This window comes from Prionailurus bengalensis, chromosome D4 (assembly GCF_016509475.1).
Source record: "Prionailurus bengalensis isolate Pbe53 chromosome D4, Fcat_Pben_1.1_paternal_pri, whole genome shotgun sequence".
In the NCBI taxonomy this organism is placed as follows: domain Eukaryota; kingdom Metazoa; phylum Chordata; class Mammalia; order Carnivora; family Felidae; genus Prionailurus; species Prionailurus bengalensis.
Window position 1 is genome coordinate 22,716,833 of NC_057359.1, and position 20,652 is coordinate 22,737,484.

Sequence of the window (20,652 nt, forward strand, 5' to 3'; positions counted from 1 at the left end):
CAGGCGCCCCTCAACCTTTCTTTTACAGGTTAATAAATTCCATAGCTTTGTGAATATCGTCAGTCTTAACGCTAAACCCAAGTCACCCACATGTCTTGAGATGTGATGCTTGCCAAGGGAGAAAATAAAAATTTGAAGATGCTGGGCTTTCATTCAGAAGACAATGTTCTGTCTCCCAAGGATTCACCAAGAAAAAGCAGAGCTTTAATCTGTGACCTCCAATCACAAGAGTATCTTAGCAAAAACATGAATCCTGATGAAGTCACTTTAGCTTCCCAGATAAAACTGCCATTAGTAAACCTTCAATTACTGAGGATTCCTAGTCTTGAGTTCCCGGTAACTCAGGCGTGTTGATTAGGTTCTAGTGTGATGCAAGTCGACGTCCAAATATATTTATAAATTAAGAGGTGCATTCATTTTTAAACTTCTGAAAATATGTGAACTTTGCTTATAAAACCCCCATCAATGATCCCAAAATTTTGATTAAAAATAACAAAGAAGGAAAAGGAAAACCACTTATTGGTACTAAAGCCTTTACTGTAATAAACCAAATATATTTACAATTTATACAAATGTTTAACCTTCAACAAAAATACAAAAAAACATTTCACAAGATGCAAAACCAAGAAACAAGTTCATTGGAGACACCACTGCTCTACCAAGCACAGAACATTGAGGGGAACTGCAAGGAACAGAAAGGTAATCTCGGCAGATCACACAGAAAGAAAAAAAAACAAAACAGGCTCTGCCTACCCCTTGGCCCCTCTGCCCACTTTGCCTCAGTGCTCCGTTTGGTCTAGGTAGATAGGTGAACTTCAGTTGATGGACTCATCGCCTCCTCTTTATAGACTCAAAGTAGTTTTGTGTCAAGGTTTGGAAATAGGTTTTCACGTTGTTGTTTTTTTTCCTTTTAAAATTACAACTTTTCTATTTCTACAAATTCAAAACATTTTGGCCCAATTCAACTATAAATGTGAAACCACATAATGTTTTCAGTAGATGACTTCATAGACTGTAGCCTTCTTGTCCCCTGAGCCAGTGACTATGTACTTATCATCCACAGAGATGTCACAGCTAAGCACGGACGAGGACTCTTTGGACTGGAAGAGAAAACAACAGGCTCACGTTTAATGTGAATAGAGATACTCAGGGGCCCTGCTCCCCCGCCAGGCTTCCAAAGGCACCTTCGCTCCTGGAGTCACGGCGAATGCCGTGATCAAATTGTCATTCTTGGTAAGGAGAGCTGACTTACCTGGAATATACTAGCTCCGTAGGGGGTCCGCCAAGCATTGAGGAGGTTGTCTTTGCCAGTACTCACAAACCATTTACCTAGAATTAGCAAAGGAACATGTAGTTCAACAATATTAAAATTCCTGCTATACTATGAGCAACCTGGACTTAATTGAACTCCACGCATTTCTAATCACGAACTATCATGTCCAACGGGTTAGGCTAGAACTTGAGTAGAGAGAGCAGGTTTTGAATCTGGGCTCCACTATGAACCATCTGTGGTCTTGGGTTTTGTCAAAGCAGTGGCAGGGACCGTGTCAGCCCCATTAGCCACTAGACGGATACACTTCGGGTAGCATCACACCCAGCACACAGCGGGTCCTCAAATAGTGAATCAGTGAAGCTGCTGTTCTTTCAGTCTCCTCTTGATGAAATGGGACTAGGAAGGAATAAATGATGAACTTAAGTAAAATGCCAGACATGACGCATGGCACATAGAATGGGCTCAGGGACTAATTGCTACACATCTCTCCATCCATCCTGAGAACAAATATTTGACCCTACGTGAACTTCTTCATCTTCACTGCAGAGTATAATGGTCTGAGGGGAGCTAAAAATATTCTCTTCTCTGACCCTACTTCCCTCTCCTCCTCAGTCCATAATGACTTCCAACGTGGCTGCCCCAGGCTTCTATAAATCCTGCCCCCCTTCAGAGTGGTAACTACTTGTCCTCCACCTCTGCCTCAGACTCCCCCGCTAAAAAAAAAAAGAAAAAAAAAAAATCCGTGTCAAAACATCATATTAGGCAACTGTATCACCTGCTGACCTTTCTCCCATTACGAAAACAGGCCGAAACGGACATCACTATGCTCTGAGGGACATATTAAGACAATAGAATGATTGCATCCAGCTGCTCAGAGAACATTTTTTCCAGACATGATCTCTACTGTAATTTTTTTTTTATAAGTATTTTCCATTGAGGCCATCGGTGTCCTCCCGTTTCCTTTCCGCTAAACTCACCACAATAAGCAAATTTGAGGGACAGCACACAGCTCTCATGGAGATGCAGCTGGTACTTGTCGGGTTTGTTTACGTGAAGAACTTCCACATTGCTACTCTCCATGCCCACGGCCAGCCACTCCCCAGTTGGGCAGTATCCAAGGGAGAATATCTGTAGGAAGCAGAACAGGCTCACTAGTGATTTTGCCCAATGAACTGAGAAGTGATAAACAAGAAATGGGGAAAATAGCAAGAAGAGGGGGATGTAATCAGCAAACTCCAGATTGTAGCATAGTCCACAGCACAAGAGACCGAACCCAGACAAGCCAAGTGTGGAAAACCTTTATGAAACAATCAGAAAACTTGGAACACTTATCACATGTGATTAAATTAAGAAATTATTCTTAATAATAATAGCATTTGTGTATATAGCATTTGAAAGTGGTCCTTGTCTTTTGCAGATACTAACTGAAACACTTGCAGATAGTGTCTGAGATTTACTTTAAAATAATCCAGTGCAGGGGTGCCTCAGTGGCTCAGTCAGTTAAGTGTCTGACTCTTGATTTCAGCTCAGATCATGATCTCATGGTTCATGAGTTTGAGCCCCGCATCGGGCTCTGCACTCTCAGTGCGGATTCTGTCTTTCTCCTTCTCTCTCTGCCCCACTTGCACTCTCTCAAAATGAATAATAAAAATAAACTTAAAAAAAAAAAACAACCAATATTGAAAATAATCCAGTGTTTGGGGGCAGGGATGATACATGAGACCAGACTGGTCATGGGTTAGAAACTATAAAGCTGGGTGATGGGCATTTTAAGAAGCTTTAAAAAAAAAAAAGGCAGACCAAAAATAGTACCCTCCATATATTTGGAAAAAGACTGGAAGGAGGAAGACTATAAGTAACTCAACAAAAGATTAACAGGGACATGAAATTTAGTAAAACACATACTTGTAAACAAGTCGTAATCAAAAGAACAATTCTACCAACAGAAGGCACTTAACAAGGCAATGTCTTTCCCAAAGCAGGTCTAGATTCAGATTCAGATACTCCACATCTAGATAGTCTTCACAATCCATAAAGTTGCCATTTTATATCACTTCAAACTTCCATAAATCTAGTCAGCCACTGAGTCCATTTTCTAAGGGTTGAATAATAAAATGGGCCTCCAGTGAGATACTGCTGTCTTTTTTAAGCTCCCTGATGCAAGGGAAATGAATTCACTCCAGAGCTGTTGTGATTGTTCTCTATTCCTTATAATAACCCTGCATATTTTTCAAGCTCTATTTATATGTGAATCAAATAATCTTCTCTCACCCCCACATTAGATGGTGGGAACATGTACAACAGGTCCAACCGTCTATTCTTCACTGAACAAATTCCTTCAATGAACTCCTGTAGAAGTAAACAACTAGCAGGTCTTAACCAGTAAGGTTTTAGAAACCACTCTAAGCATTTCAAGGGTTCTGCTTGTCTGTGGGTTGTTGTTGTTTTTAATCAGTATCTCAAATTTAAGCCTGGTCTGTTGGCCCAGTTGTTATTACCATGAGATGTGAAGGGAGGGAGCAGGACGCCCCACACAGAGATTCCTGGTGGGGAAAAGCCCGTCACCTGTGAGGTGAAGTCATGCTGCTGTAGCTGCCGCCCTTCTCGCAGGTCCCAGGACCTGACCGTGTTGTCCAGGCCGCCCGTCCAGAGCTTGGTGCCATCATTAGAAATGTCAATACAGCTGGCCCCATCTGTGTGGCCCTGGAATTGCCTGATAAAACAAACCAGATTGAATAATGATTTCCTGCCAGAGCTCAAGGTAAACACTGTTGTGTTGTTAGTTTTGGACTCAGTGTGTGTGTGTGTGTGTGTGTGTGTGTGATCTCTCAGTGTCTTCTGATGTGCAAGATCAAACTAACATCCCCCACCCCGAGGAGGAAACAGCACTTGCGGATTTTCTTTTTTCGCCATCCAAGCGTTAAAGAAATGGAATGTCACTTTAGGTCATCATACGGGAGAAGCTAAATACACTCTTACAGCTCTTCTTACAAATCCGTCTGGAAGGGAAAATTCCTCCCAGGTCTGGAAAAAGTGTTTGAGTGTTAAAAGAAGAAAAGAAGAAAAGAAAAGAAAAGAAAAGAAAAGAAAAGAAAAGAAAAGAAAAGAAAAGAAAAGAAAAGAAAAGAAAAGAAAAGAAAAGAGAAAAGAAAAGAAAAGAAAAGAAAAGAAAAGAAAAGAAAAAAGAAAAGAAAAGGACAAACACACAAAATCCCACGTGTATTCTGTAAGGAAAGAGGTAGGCCTCCATCACTACATTATAAGCTCAGGGTCCAGAAGCACTCCTTTTCCATGAGTGAATCAACACAGCAATGCCCTTCATGCCAACAAAGCATGAGCTCACGTATTTACTCAACCTTGCTTTCTGTATTAGAAAGAGCCCTGCATTAGGAAATCTGGACTCCCAGAGACAAAGGGTCATGCTGGCCTCCTGACTTAGGGGCGCTGAACAGAGTCAGAGCTAATTGCTGAGGCGGCCCCGTGGGCACCTACCTCTGCAGGACCCTGCCTGGAAGCTGAGCACATGCTTGTTCTCTGAAAGGTTAACCTTGTGCTTCAGTCAAAAAACACTACCAAAACCAATCAACCAACAGGGACTCACTGAGCACAGATGCTTTGCCAGGCCAAAGGCAGGGTTTGCTGAGGGGTAGGCAAAAGTGAGCTACTGCAGGGTTGGTGATCTGTGGGTCCCGGACCCAGTTTTGCATGCCAACAGGGAACCGGCAGGGAAGTGACCAGAACACGGCCAATCACTATGGTGAACTAGGCGGGATGCATTCGAGTGGCTTGGGAATTTCAACACTCAGAGGAAGGTTTCTATGTCTGTCCTTCCTCTAGGTGCCCTTCCCCCCCTTATTTTTCCCACAGAGCTCCAAACTTTTAAACTGAGCTTGGAATTTAAAGAGCATGGAAGATAAGACAAAAGCACCACTTGCTGTGAATTCTGAGACAAGGTGAGAGCTATCATTTCAAAAATTGTTCCTCCAAAAGCTATTCTGAATGTCCATCTTAGTTCTCTGCCCCCACCCCTGTCCCATGCACACACACGTTCCCCCAACCACCCCAGCTTGCCTCCAAGACTCCCCCGTGGGTCACGCCAGTCCCAGATGCAGCTTTTGAAAGCTGATTTGCTCTTCTTTCCATCAAACTGCTCTGGAAACCCAGTGACCTCCCTCTGCATCCTCTAGAGGTCATAAAATACTTTCTCGCCTTGACTACAAATGCTGTTCTCTTCTGACTTCAGGTGCTTGGTGGTGGCTCCTCTACCCCCCTGTCCGCACATCGCAGCACTACCTCAGCCTCCTAGAAAGCAGATACCAGGACTGTCCAGGCTGTGGTGGGTCTCAGTAGATACTGAGATGCTCAGCAGACTCTGTGCTACCCTCTCACACAGAGTAGCCACTAGCCGCACGTGGTCAGCCCACACTGAGCAAGACATTTGTAAAGCACTACTCCATTGTATCCAGCAGGTGCTTACTCCTGGGAGCCGGCACAGAGCAGGGGTTCAGGGCACAGACAGGAGAGCAGCACGCCTGCACCCCATCACGTCTCCCCCACGCCCGAATGTGTGAGCAGACAAGCTGACTTTTACCTTCTCTGTACCTCGGGTTCCTCATCTATAAAATTAGGATAATTACAATGCAGACGTTATGAGGATTAAAAGGATTAGTGTTTGAAAAGCACTTAGAATTAAAATTTTGAAAGTGCTATTTATTAAGATTTTTTTCAAAAAAAGAAGAGGAAGAGGGGCACCTCGGTGGCTCAGTCATTCAGCATCTGGCTCTTAGATTTGGCTCAGGTCATGATCATGGTTCGTGGGTTTCAGCCCTGTATCAGGCTCTGTGCTGGCAGTGTGGAGCCTGTTTGGGATTCTCTCTCTCCATCTTTCTCTGCCCCTCCCCTGCGCGCGCGCGCGCTCTCTCTCTCTCTCTCTCTCTCTCTCTCAAACTAAATAAACTTTTAAAAAAAAGAAGAAGAAGAAAAGAAAAACAACAAACACTTGCTAGGCTAAAAAAGTCTGAAGTGACTGTCAGCTCCAGCTACGTTTGTCAATTTTGCTCATTCTGAGTTGCCCAGTGCCCTACAAGGAAAAATTACTACCAGAGTGTCACCCGTACACAGGGACAGAGCCTGGTTTGGTGACACTGGATTTCTACAGAAGAGGTCTGAAGGGAGACGAAGCTGCTATAATGACTCCTAAAGTCTGTCCCCTTCACTGTGGCACTTGGGCCCAAAGCATGAGAAGAGCCCTGCTAAATAATCTACACGCCTAAAATCACACTATCAACAAAGAGCATTTCCGAGCGAAGATGAAATAGAAAACAAAAAAGCAAAAGATGACAGGTTTTCCCTGGGATGTTTAGCTAGCGCTTCCCTTTACAAAGACTTTGCTGTAAGTGTGGACTTCGACTTCGGCAGAGGGAATGAGGTGGCCAGAGCCGAGGAGAGACACAGAGATGGCAGGACTGCAGCTGTCACAGTTCAGAGGAATGATTCCAGGAAGCTGGGCCCATTCCTGGGTGGAGTAACCCCTGGAAAGGGCTGATTTAGTTACTGAGACACATGTATACTTTAATATAATTTTTGTGGGAGCACCTGGGTGGCTCAGTCAGTTAAACGTCCGACTTTGTCTCAGGTCATGATCTCATGGTTCGTGGCTTTGAGCCCCACATTGAGCTGTCTGCTGTCAGGCAGAGCCAGCTTCTCTGTCTTCCTCTCTCTCTGCCTCTCCCCGGCTCACGCTCTCTCTCATAACTGAATAAACATTTAGAAAAAAATAAATGAAATCATTTTGCGAGTAAAATTCATGGAATCTCCTCTTCTCATGTCCTTTTGTTGGTTTTCTATTCTCCTTTATCACTCGGCTCCTATTTGCACAAAGTTCTAGCCGAAGCCAAAAACATCAAGTATTAAGGACCCTTGATACTGCCAGGTAATCCATGGTGCACGTGCTGCCCCTTGGCAAAAATCAGGAATACTTTTTGGACAGGTCTGGCAACTGCAAGTGGCTGAAGAATGGGGACATCAGGGAGGTAAATATAAATTGTGGAGGACACTGAGCATAGCAGCCAGACTGTAAGCCCCCCAGAGGGCAACTGCCACAGTTTTGTCTTCATACTCCCAATACCTGGAACTCCCAGCCTGGCACACAAGAGGCTCTGAACATGGGCCGAGAGCCTGGGTGCAGCCAGAGAAACAGAGGGGACAGGAGGCCTTCAAGCCCAGGTACCTAAGGAGGGAACACCCACCATAGACAACCATGTCTGCTCACCTCACCAGCGTCTGGTTGTGCAGGTCCCAGACCGCGATGTTGCCGTCACTGCAGCACGAGAAGCAGACCTTGGAGTCGGGGCTGATGGCCAGGGCGTAGCACGCAGGGGCCGAGGACGTCAGCTCCGCCTTGATGCGCGGGGTCGGAGCCGCCAGGTCCCAGATGGACAGAGTGCTGGCTTCCCCTCCCACGATGAGGGTGCAACCATCAGGGAGCAATTTGCAGGAACGGATGTAGTTATCTCTGTTCTGTGAAATAAATGTAATTCAATTGCTATGATGCATTAGCCAGCACTAACAATCCCATGTTCTCTAACTGCTATCTTGGTTTTCGACTTGAAAAATAGTATTTCATGGACACTATTTAATAAAGCAAGAGTTCTGTTGTAAAAATTGGGATCGAGTTGTAACTGTCCCCTTTGAAACGGTAAATAAAACAAACTCCTGGGCTTGCTTGGGCATGTGCAAACATTTGGATAGAACTGTTCCCGACGTTCAGTTTCCTGCTGAGTAGAAAGAACTGAAATGATCAGTGGATGCAAGATAGGTGTACATGTACCTCTCTATGAAGAAACCACTTTTCAAAGCTAGCTTATAAATGTCCGACCTCACCACCCTCCATTATTTACTATTTGGAAACTGCAGACCTACTGCCTAGGTTTTGATTTTCGTTACTCGTAAATCTCTACCTAAGGCTTGCACTAGTCATGTGGATCCTTACTAAGAATTTAACAGAGCTGCTTTCTCAGGCGATAACATGGCTGCTACCATATTCAAGCCTCTCAGTCCAAAGAAATCGATAAAAGATGGCATCTTCCTATCGAAAGCAACACACATTAAAAAAGTAAGGTGAGACCTAAAATAACCCTCCCCTCCCTGAAAGAAGTAATTGCTATTCTTCAACCCAAATAGACCGAGCTGAAGTTTTCACTATGCTTTGACCTATTACTCATAAATTTCAAAAGAGGCGATGAACGTTACAAAATACTCCTACTATTTTAGAATGTCCGGCTATGTTTCAGCGTGTTTCAATTTCATTAATGGAGATTTTTTAAAGTTATTTGATTTGGGCGCCTGGGTGGTTTAGTCAGTTGAGCATCGGACTTCGGCTCAGGTCATGATCTCATAGTTTGTGAGTTCTAGCCTCACATCCGATTCGCAGAGCCTGCTTCAGATCCTGTGTCTCCCTCTCTCTGCCCCTCCCCCGCTTGCGCTCGCTCTCTCATGAATAAACATTAAAATAAAAATAAAGTTATCTGATTAAAAAATAAATCAATGGGGCGCCTGGGTGGCTCAGTTGGTTAAGTGTCTGACTTTAGCTCAGGCCACGATCTCTCGGTTCATGGGTTCAAGTCCCATGTCAAGTTCTGCTGACAGCTCGGAGCCTGGAGCCTGCTTCAGATTCTGTCTCCCTCTCTCTCTGTCTCTCCCCCACTTGCACTCTGTCTCTCTCTCTCAAAAATATAAACATTAAAAAATAAAATTGAAAATAAAATAAATCAATAACTACTCCAAAAAAGGCTTTTGTATCTCAAAAACACCGTTCTTCTTTCTGAACACTCTGTCTCTGGAATCCTCACCAGTCGCTAGGCACGCAGCGGGTGAACTGTTCCACCCATCACGGCGAAGTGCAAGCAGACACCACATCAGGGGCAAGGTGGCCTTTAGTCTGCTTAGGGCCAATGGTACGTGGTCTGTAAATTCTGGGGTTACAGTTCAGAGAAGGGAACATGTCCCAACATGGCGTATGGATCCTGAAAAATGCAAAATGGCATCCTCATACTTTGGGAGGAGGTGGCTTCGGGTGCCTTGGGAAAGCGTTCTCACCGTCCCAGTTTTGCGGATGGCCGCCCTGTTTCCTTGCAGTGTGATCTATTAACCTTTCCCGAAGTTAAGGTAATAAAACCCAGCCAGCCCTCCCAGGTCTCCCTGAAAACACAGGCCCTGTTCAGAACGCTTTTTATGCCACATTATGAAATGTTTACTATTCAATATTTATGCAAAGGCTGTAGGGAAATCACAAGTTAAGTGGACCGCAGGGCTCAGAGTCCAGGCCTAGTTCAATGGGAAACCCCCTTCTGAGTACACGTTCAAACAAGGACAGCTTCTGTAAACCACTGTAAAATATTTTGTGAAAGAAATCCATCAACTCTGGGATTTAACCACTGAAACAGCAACAAATGAAACCTTCACATTTCGGGCGGGGTGGTGGTGGTGCGGGGGCTAAATAGCTAACGCAGGAAACAGAAAGGGCTTCCATTTCCTCATAATGGGAATAAAACCCAGGCCCAAACAGCTATTTCCTTATTGAGTCTCCAGGGAGACATTACCCTTGTGCACCAGTTCCTGTTCGCTCACCAGACAGTCGAGCTGAGACACGGGGCTCTTGTTGCCGGGGTGGCTGATGTCCCAGACCTTGACGCAGCCCTTCCCGCCCGTGTACACGTGTCTCGTGGGGTTGCTGATGGTCACCGCGCACACCACCTCCCCGTGGTTCAGGGTGTTGATCTGGCGTGCGTGGCGGGGGATGCCGGGTCCGATGAGGGCGTCGGGGGGGAAAGGGACGGGCTGCATCTGACCGTCCGCGGTGACGTGGAAGGAGTATGCACTTTTGGGGAAGGGGACAGTTAGAGAGAGAGACAGGAGAGGAGACAGAGAAAACACGGATCATAAAGCAGTTAGTCATCACCTCAGCAGCCTCTGTGAGGAAGAAGAGGAAAGAACGATTCTCCTCATGATTCTCTTCTGAAATCAACAGAAGCTGAAGTATTTACCGAAGGAACAAATTTAAAATACATAATAGCAGAAGTCTAGGGTGTACATATATTAAACTGTATTTTTTAAATATTTAGAAATTTCTCAATTGTGCCTAACCATTCCAGAAAACATCCCTTCAAATCCCATCCACGACGCTAACTACGCTTCCTAATTAACATAAAATACCTCCTTCCCAACACACCCTGTATAATTGTATGATTTCTTACCATAATTTTAAATGATTATTTTTTATGCTTCAGATGAAGCCCTCAAGAACTCATAATAATTTCACACAGTAAACACTGTATTCCAACACTAACATATGAAAACACTTCTAAACGTACCAGTTTCAGGCTTGAAGTTACTCTTTTGCATAATCAAGAAAAAATAATAAAAGATTCTCTCTTTTTTTAAATGTTTATCTATTTTTGAGACAGAGCATGAGCAGAGGAGGGGCAGAGAGACAGGGGGACAGAGGATCTGAAGCAGGCTCTGTGCTGACAGCAGGGAGCCCGGCGCAGGGCTCGAACCCACAAACCACAAGGTCATGACCTGAGCCAAAGTCAGATGCTCAATTGACTGAGCCACCTAGGTGCCCCAATCAACAATTGGCTTTATGACAGATTTTTTTTTGATGTATATTTTTATTTTGGGGGAAGCTGGGGCAGAGAGAGAGAGAGAAAGAGAGAGAGAGAGAGAGAGAGAGAGACACACAGAGAATCTGAAGTAGGCTCCAGCCTCTGAGCTGTCAGCACAGAGCTCGACATGGGGCTAGAACCCACGAACCGTGAGATCATGACCTGAGCCGAAGTTGGTGGCCTAACCAACTGAGCCACCCAGGCACTCCAACTTTATGACAGATTTCAAGTTTTCTCCTCAACAATCTCCCTACCTTGGCCATGAACCCCAGTTTTATCTAAGGCAGCAAAGTACTCTTTGGTACCCTCCCCAGCTTCCCTTTGGCTAGGTATGCCACATTTTCAGCAGTAAGAGGTACATGCTCAACATACATGCGCTGCTGGGGGCATGTGGTTCATAACTTCAAAGAGAGGGACGCCAGGGGATCCAGAAGCTCTCTGTACTTTTGGCTCAATTTTGCTATGAACCTAAAACTGCCCTAAAAAAACAAAGGCGATTAATTAAAAGAAAAAAAAAAATTTAAGTGAGGAAGATCAGGATTCCCGTCCTCTTTTCTTCCTCCTTCCACTGCCTCAACTATGAGCAAGGTGCCTTGCTCAGCCAGCCCTTTTGGGGTCACCTTCAAGGTGACTCTGAAGATGGAAATCAATTGCTGAAGGAAGTAGAACACAAAGATAGGATGCAGAGGCCCTGTGACACTGTGGGGCTGTGAGACCTGCCCTGGGCTACTGACAGCCAGTATCTTTTATGGGAGAGAGAAATAAACCTTCATGTTGCTTAAGCTATTGTTTTCCTCTCCTGTTAAATACAAACCTAATCCCAGTACATATTTGTTTCCACCTCAAAATCTTAAGGCATATTTTATGTTTTGTGATCTAATGATTTAAACTCCAAGCAATAATATATTACAGATATAAAACATGCACAAAGAAAAGACACTTTAGAAGGTGGAAAATGCAGGGGCACCTGGGTGGCTCAGTTAAGCGTCCAACTTCGGCTCAAGTCATGACCTCATGGTTCGTGGGTTCGAGCCCCACATCGGGCTCTGTACTGACAAGCTCAGACCCTGGAGCCTGCTTCGAATTCTGTATCTCCCTCTCTCTGCCCCTACCCCTCTCGTGCTCTGTCTCTCTCTCTCTCTCTCTCAAAAAAAGAAATAAACATTAAAAAAAAAAAAAAGAAGGTGGAAGGTACAGAAGTGCTAATACCCGCCCCCAGCATCCAAGCAGATGGAATTATGCACATGACACTTTTGAAGAGACCACTATGTTCACTTTCTTCTTATCTGAAACATCACTAGGCAGTCTAGAAGTTCAACATTAAGCCTTTTCTATAGGTCTGCATATATAATAAATGAAGGATGTAGAGTTTCCATAACCCTCTGGGATAAGTCTGGGGCACTTTCTGGAACTTGTCATTGGCACCTTACATTCCCTTTACAGATCTAAAGACCATGGGTATTACCACAGAACTCAAATTTTCATTTAAACGTTCACTCAAATTTTGTAAAATAACTTAGCACGCACAAAATTGAAAACTGATACAAGGTTATTAGGTTTCCAACATGCCTGCACATAAAACCCACATAATTCCCTAAGCTTAAGAAGAAAATTAGGCTATTATTTTCTCTTTATGAACGCAAAATATCATATACGTGGAAGGCTTGAAAAAGAACTGCCTTGACCCCAAACCAAACAACACAATCTTAGATATATGTTATTTCCTGACAGACTGGTTCCAGTAACTAATCTTAAACGGCTAGCTGAACCAAATCCTTAACATTACTCTTAATTTGAATAATTGAGCACACATAATGGGAACCCTACAGAATGCCCTAGAAAATAAATATGCATACAAAACAACTACAGCTCCAAGCCCTTACAACACCACACCACTAAATTCCCTGTTTTTTACCCAACTGTATCCTTTGGTGTCCTTAGTAACACATCAAGCCCACATGATATTCTAATTCTAATATAAGCACACTGTAGTTAATTGAACCTATGCTATTTATTACAAGATATTTGGGGTTGGAATCAAATAACATTCACTGTATTGCCCTGAAGATAGGACCACAAGAACTGGAGATTAACTCTATTCATGTTCTGGAAGAATTCTTCAAGGTCCAGTAGTAAGTTATGTGACCCAGACATCAGGTACCATGAGTTGAGTCTGAAAATAACAAACAGCCAGGTGAAGCTTAGAGAAATGACCAGAGCGTTTTCATAAAACAACTGAACTGAACGTATTTGGTTAGAACAATGGCTGACGTGGGGAGAGAACTTGCCTCTTAAAGCTTTCTATGCTGTGAGAATAATGGCGCTGTGTGAAGGTTAGTTTCTTGGTCTGCCATAAATCAAGGTGGGTGCCCCCAGGTGGGCAAACTTTCCATCAGGCACCCTTATAGCAATTCTAGATTTTTAGGGGAAGACAATTTTACCTTGTTTCAACTGGAAGCCCACTTATTATAGAGTTAAATGATCCAGATTAAAATCGATGCACAAAGTGTAGACAGAGAGCTGTACACTCATTTTTGGAAGATACCCGCCTCTCTCCCAGGTGTCCCCTTCTTTAAACCACACAGGTGGGCTGTGATATCATACTGAGGCAATTTAAAATGGATTCACAGAGTAGTGAACTGCAGCCAGAAGCTGTAAACACCGCTTGGTCCCAGGAGAAACCCATATGGATGTTAATACATCAGTCACAGGGGGCCTTGCAGGAAGCTGGTGCTGCCCGCTGTGCTGGAAAGCCTAATCAAATGAACAAACCAGACTGATGCAAAGGGCTGATAGGTCTCAAAGAGGGATCAACTGAGAGGAAAAATGAGGGGAGCAAATGAGAGCCTGGAATTAGTTATTCACCTACAAGAAGAACAAGAATCTTGTTGAGAAAAGGCCACATTGATGGCATATCATGGCAACGTTAAAGACTTCCCAGAAGGAAACTTAGATTTCCTACTTATTGAAGAACCAGGAAAAGTAAAATCAACCAGGAAGGGGAATTTATAAATTGAGAGTGAGGATTTAATAAATACCTCGCAAGCCTGAATTCAGAAAGAGGCCAGCCACCAAAGAATGTACATGGGAATGACTGGATTTATAGAATTTCAAATACAGGCAGAATTCATCTGTAATATTAATCCAGAGTGGTGATTCCCCACAGCTACTGCAAGGAACGTGAGAGGGGCTTTGTCAGTGTCCCTGGTGAAAAGTCACTGAGCTATACACATATGATTCATGCACTCTTCTATAGGTGTATCTCAATTTTAATATTTTTTAGTGTTTTTTTAAGTTTATGTATTTATTTTGAGAGAGAGCACGAGCGGGGGAAGGGATGAGAGAGAGGGAGACAGAGAGAATCCCAAGCAGGCTCCACGCTGTCAGCATGGAGCCCAACTCAGGGCTCAAACCCATGAACCATGAGATTATGACCTGAGTTTGGAGGCTTAACCAACTAAGCCACACAGGCACCCTTATGTATATATCTCAATTTTAAGATAAAGGTGAGATTTATTTGTTTATTCAAGAAAAAGTCAAGAGGGCTCCTGACCCATGATCAAGTAGACTGAGTCCACAGCCAAGTCGAGAGCCCCGACTCTACTGTTAAATATACAGGAAATGCCTGGCTCGCTGACCTCACTAACTGTGGTCGTCCTTACCAGCCTAACTATCTGCAGCCTATAATGTGTCCATTCCTGATCCACAAGATAGAAATAATTAACAAAACAGAAGGGTTGCAAGAATTGCTGTAAGGATGAAAGCAGCTACAAAACCATAAAACATCGAACGCCACACTCCACACCTGCAGGGGCCTTCAGAAAATGGGAGCATTGGTATTAAAAAGAGGAAAGTGAGGGTATGCTCCATCAAGGGCTCTTTTATCAGTGGGCAAGTGTAAGGGCCAGGAATGCACAACGGGAGGAAGGTGTGGCTGGGAGTCGGGAAAGCATACAGCAGTGACTAGGCAAAGAAAACCAGGAAATCCATAAATCCCTAAGGACAAGAATGGGGAGATAGTATTTGGCAAAGAGGAGAGGAAAATGTTTAGCTAGGACTGGGGCAAACTGTGAAGTGGAAAGAATAAGTCCCTGGCACTCTTGTTAGAGGCCACACTGCTGGGGCCACCCACCTGCACAGAACTGAGCACCCCCCTCAACCCAGCTTTCTGAACAAACACCTGTTGATGAGGGCCTAATCCTGTGATCTAGTCGGGAGAACTGAAAAAAATAAAGCCCCCTGGACAGCACAAATGTAAAAAACGGAATAAAATCAAACTCTTCCAGAGCCGATGACTCTTCCTTTATTGGACACGCAGAAGAGGTGCGGGAACTCAAACTCAAAGAGTCCCCACTGGGAATCCTCACAGGGAGTGGCCGGCTGGAAAACAAGACTGTGTTTTGGAGAAGCAGGTTTTTTCCTAGCAGACAGACTCCTGCTAATAAAACTATGCTGTGTTCTGAGACCAAAGGAAAACAGGTGTTTACAGAGTTGCTGGTTTGCTGGAAATAGGAACAGCAGCCAGGATCCGGTCAACAGTGATGGAGAACCATGGACCCCGGAGGTAATGGCTGTGGCCAAGACCTTGCTGCCTGTGGACTTGGCGCTCTCAGCGGGGACTCTCTTGCTGTATTACCAGGTTTAGTGTCACTGGGCCTCAGTTCACATGACCGTCCTGTATCCTAAATTCCCTGCCATGTGGAATGATGGGCCAGTCCCCTAAAATATCATATGCCGTCACATCTCTGAGTTGTGCACAAACTGTTCCCTCCTGCTTAGAATAGCACCGCCTCCCTCCGACGTGCTCAGGCACTTGTTCTCTCTCCCCCTAGGTGGGCCACAACTTCTGCAGGCAGGAGGGTTCTTTTCCAGGGTCCTAGCTCTTCCTGTAAATCTCAACTATGGCACGTATCAGAACTGTGGACCACTGCACGTGTTGACACTTCTCATTCATCATTTTTCTCAGTGGACTTCGCCAGCTTGCATACAGCTGGCACTCAGTACATGAATCTCAATTCCCTAGGTCATTTATTGCTACCCTAATCACTTATTAAACTGAGGCACGAGAGGTCGCTCTGGCAAGGAGAGAAAGCTACAAGAAAGTGGAGGAGGGTCTTCTAGCCACTTGGGTTATGCCAACCAACCTTCCCCAAGAATTTTCCAGTAGTCGTACCAAATGTCGCTGGGAGATGCTATCAACATTCCTGGGGAGGGGAAAAGTGGTCCCTAGAGAGGTATTCTGGACCAAAACAAAGAACAATGAAAGCAACTATAGTAACGGAGTAAAATCCATGGCCCTTCCCTAAGTCAGCAGAGCCCAGTGGATGCAGGACCCTTCCTTCCAAAGCAAGACACGGCAGAAGCTGCCATAGGTCACATGCAAAAAAGCACGATCCTGTGTCTGGCCACTGAAAAGCATAGCTTTAAGTAGGGGCACCTGGGTGGCTCAGTTGGTTGAGTGTCCAATGCTGGGTTTCAGCTCAGGTCATGATCGCATAGTTCATGGGTTTGAACCGCGAGTCAGGCTCTCTGCTGACAGAGTGGGGCCTGCTTGGGATTCTCTCTCCTTCCCTCTTTGCCCTCCCCCACTTGTGCACACAAGCACGTGCACGCTCTCTCACTCTCTCTCTCAAAATAAATAAATAAACTTAAAAAGTAAATGGAAAAGCCAAGATCCAAGTCCAGGGCACCCAGGGCAGGCCTGCCACAAACGTAGAACTTTTAATCTTTGACCTAGCTTCACATTGGCACTACGTTGGACACCTTCCCCTGAAGAGGGAGAACACACGCCTATCATGATAGAAACACGTAACTTACACAAAAGAGACCTTCATGTCAATGTCATCAGTGCAATTTCATTATAGAGTCCTGGCACTGAAGGCTTTGAGGGCTGGAGCATGTGGGTCATTCTAAGGTAGATGAGAATAATGTAATTTATGATGGTGGAGGATACTGTTAGCCTCAAGAATGAGTACAATGAAGGTGGTGACTGGGGGGATTGTAATGTGAGGTCATAAGGAAATCAGAGCCATATTATTCTAAGATTTCAGGGGAAAAAAAACAGGTCCTTGGGAATATAATTCATCTATTTATGTTAAAATCTCCTTCACCGCCAATATAACAAGGTTGATCTTTAACTCTTCTTAGGGTCTGCATCTCTCACCCATAACATCTATAAAATGCAGAATTTTTCCAGCTTGGCCTCCTGGCCTCCTGGCCTCCTCCCAAACAGCAAATATGCAGATCAGGGTACAATTCATACCCTATTTGGAAGACAGCATTTCTACATGAATGGAGGGCTTTGCTAACAATTCGATTACACGGTGTGAACTTAAAGCATTAAGATGAGAGCCTTTTTTTGTCTGTTTCCTTATTTACTTTAACACATGGCCATTCTCGTTTCTTGAAAAGGCAAATGCAGAACTTCTTAGAATGGACATGATAAGGAAAATCACTAGACAGAGAAAACAGGAGACTGGCTACTTGATAAACTAGGAGATTCTCTAGCAAAGTTAGCATTCATGATTCTGAATTCTAGGCCCTACTTCTTCCACCAACTAAATGTTTCAAAACGTGTAAATGTGTTAGGGGAGCAACGAGGCTTCCATGCAGGGCAAAGATTCAAACCGAGAGATTCCTGGATGAAAAATAAGACAAAGAAAAGTTTAAAATACAGTCATTTCTAAGCTGAATTTGAAAAGTCTAGCAAAGGAACCAACTACTATGGGCAAAGAAGCATTATCTGAGCAAGAAATAAACTACATTTCTATCTGATAAACTGAAAGGCATTTCTGAGGAGGTGAGGAGGGAGAAGGGAGATATGTGCAGGGAGGACAACTGTCTAGTAACTAAACATAACACATCAAAATAAAGGGCCTCACATTTCAACAGATTCTCAAGAAATTAACTCTGCAATCCCAGAAGATCAAAGAGTATAAAAATAGAAATTAAACCAAAACCCAAATGTGGCATCCGGGTGGCTCTGTTGGTTAAGTGTCCGACTCTTGATTTTGGCTAAGGTCATGATCTAGGAGTTCATGAGATGGAGCCCCATGAAGGGCTCCTGGCTGACAGTGCAGAGGCTGCTTGGAATTCTCTCTCTCTCTATGTCCCTCCCCCCTGCTTACGCATGCTTACATGCTCTCTCTCTCCAAATAAATAAATAAACTTTAAAAATAAATACGTAAAATAAACCAAAACCCAATGGTGATAATATGGCACAAAACAGGCAAGTTACTTTCAGCATTTAATAGACAAAAAATACCCAAAAACCATGCCAAGTAAAAAGAGGGCTGAATTAATTTTCAAATCCACTAAACAAGCCAGTCGTGGATTCTAGACATCTAGACTTCGTCAACAGAGGAACCAGAAGCAAGATCAAGAATGGAAAACGGAGTTGGGGAGGGAGGGGGACTGACCACGGAAATGTCTCCTTGGCTAGCAGCGGGGATGGCCTCTATTCACTGCTGCAAAACATGTTTTCCTAAGAGGCAATTTTACCCCATATGTAGTTAAGATTTTCTTTCCTCTTTAGGCTCCAACTCCAAAAAGGTACTTTAAAGATTTATTTAAACACTAAACGAGTGGTGTAAGATTTCTCAATTACATGTCTAGCATTAAAACACAGGGTGAAGGAACTTGGAACTAAGCTGGAATCTTAAGCCAAACTATTATTAGTCTGAGTTATTACTGACCTCTAGGTGCTACTACATGAGGCAGGTAGAGCCCAGCTCCCAAGTATTTATGGGGAGGAAGCCAGTACATCAGGGCCAAAATGACGTCTTGGGGGTAGCGCAGTGGGAAGCATAGCAAAGAGATGTTGACCTGACTAACCTTGAGAATTTCTCTTACCGGGGATCTCCACAAAGCTCAGGGGAGCACATTTCCTAAAACTAAAAGTGAGTTCACATAAAGCTGACCAAATAATACCAATTAAATCTCGCCTCAAGGGTTTGAAAACACAGTCAGGGTTACCTCTTATAAATCAACAGTGCTGAACTCTAAAATGCAAAATGTGAATCTCCTTTGGAAAGGATGAATCATAGAGTCTTACACAATCCTGGACTCATCTCCCACCTACTCAATGCACCAAATATGTGTTTACTGGGTATATGAGCTCAGAGGGACAGAGGGACTTCAGAAGCTTCAATTCTAGTGGGAAAGAAGCAGGTAGAAGTATGACATGCACACATGACGATAACTCAAGGCCATGGTGTGCAACAAGTCACAAGATGTTACAAGGTGCTCCTGGAGAGGGCTCACATTTAACAAGGCATCAGTGAAGGCTTCGAGTTAAGGCAGCAACAGAAGTGGCTAGACAGGAAGGACAAGAAGTATTCCCACAGAAAGAGGTAAGACTGGTAGAAGGCTCACTGCTCCAGAGAAGAAGGAAAGGCTTTCAGGGAATGGAACGTTATCTCTTTCAGCCCAAGCACAAGATGCAAGGAACACATGACATGAGGCTAGAAAAGCAGGTGGGGGTACTACTACCAGAAGGGCCTTGAATGTCCCCCATCACGAGTTTATGTGCAACTCCTGAAGATCTCTGAAGCAAGAAAGGACCTAACCAGGTAAGCACTTTAAAAGGGGGAAAACTTGGGGTGCCTGGGTGGCTCAATCAGTTAAATGTCCAACTTGTGGTTTCAGCTCAGGTCGTGATCCCAGGGTTGTAGGATCAAGCCCTGCCTCAGGCTCTTTGCTGAGCATGGAATCTGTTTGGGACTCTCTCCCTCTCTCTGCCCGTTCCCTGCCTGTGCTCACTCTTTCTCTCTTTCAATCTCTCTCAAAATAAATAAATAAACATTTAAAAAAATAAAAAGGGGGCACACTCACCTAGGATCTTACTGACAAAAGTGAGTAGGAAATAAGTGGGGATTTTAACGAATAAGATTGGTAAAATGTGACTTAAAAAAGGAAGAATTACAGGCTACAGTTTGTGCCAGATGTCAGAGAGAATGGGGAAGATGCCTTTAACAAACTGAAGTTCGGAGACACTGTTATGGGGGTGAGGGAGACAGGGAAAATGACCAGGTTGGCTGGGAAACCCTACTGAGATCTTACATCACTGTGACACCAACAACAAGTACAGAACAGTGGCAACACAAGTCACCTACCTTGCTCTATTCCACTTTGATTAAAAAACAATAAAAGTAAGGCCACAGGGCCTTTGCATATACAGGTTCCTCAGCCTAGAGGTTTAAGTCCAGCCCCTATGGAGTTAAAGCAGCTCAGAACACTCTTTCTTGACCCTCTCAGAAAGGATCAGCCTGTCACATGCTTTGATGGGATAGTGTTCCTCTCGGTCATAGCTCTTCTCTCAATTATGATTATGCACTTATTTTTGTGATTATTTGATTAATGTAGTCTCTCCATCACTAAGCTGTGAGCTTCCAATAGGGTCCCCCATGCCTATGTAGCAGGTCTCAATGAAATCTATGAACGAGGGGACAAGAGGGAGGTGACTGTTAGATTTTAGTGAGCAGATGGTGTGGGGACCTGAAATCACATCCCACAAGAGAGGGCTGAAGCAACGGACATATTCAGCCAGAAGAGAAGCCTCATGGCAAGCTGGTGGTCTCCAAATATCTGAAGGGCTATTGTGGGGACGATGGATTAGTGGTGCACTGTGTGGTCTCCAGGGGCAGAAAAGAACCAGGACTGATGGATAAACGTTCCAAGGAGACAGATCTCAGCTCAAGGGCTGGAGCAATTTTG

At 44.2% G+C, this 20,652-nt stretch overlaps 1 protein-coding gene across 7 annotated transcripts in view; it reads right to left on the reverse strand.

Moving 5' to 3' along the window:
• Nucleotides 1-516: 516 nt before the first annotated feature.
• The window catches only part of TLE1 (TLE family member 1, transcriptional corepressor), a 91,336-nt gene continuing 71,200 nt past the window's right edge, over nucleotides 517-20,652 (reverse strand). For all 7 annotated transcript variants that reach the window (XM_043566792.1, XM_043566794.1, XM_043566790.1 and 4 more), the window contains 6 exons: nucleotides 9,902-10,151; nucleotides 7,545-7,792; nucleotides 3,839-3,986; nucleotides 2,251-2,401; nucleotides 1,253-1,329; nucleotides 517-1,100 (listed from right to left, as the gene is read on the reverse strand). In XM_043566792.1, coding sequence (XP_043422727.1) covers nucleotides 993-1,100; nucleotides 1,253-1,329; nucleotides 2,251-2,401; nucleotides 3,839-3,986; nucleotides 7,545-7,792; nucleotides 9,902-10,151 — 982 coding nt within the window. In that variant the 3' untranslated portion in view covers nucleotides 517-992. The remainder of the gene's footprint in view (nucleotides 1,101-1,252; nucleotides 1,330-2,250; nucleotides 2,402-3,838; nucleotides 3,987-7,544; nucleotides 7,793-9,901; nucleotides 10,152-20,652) is intronic.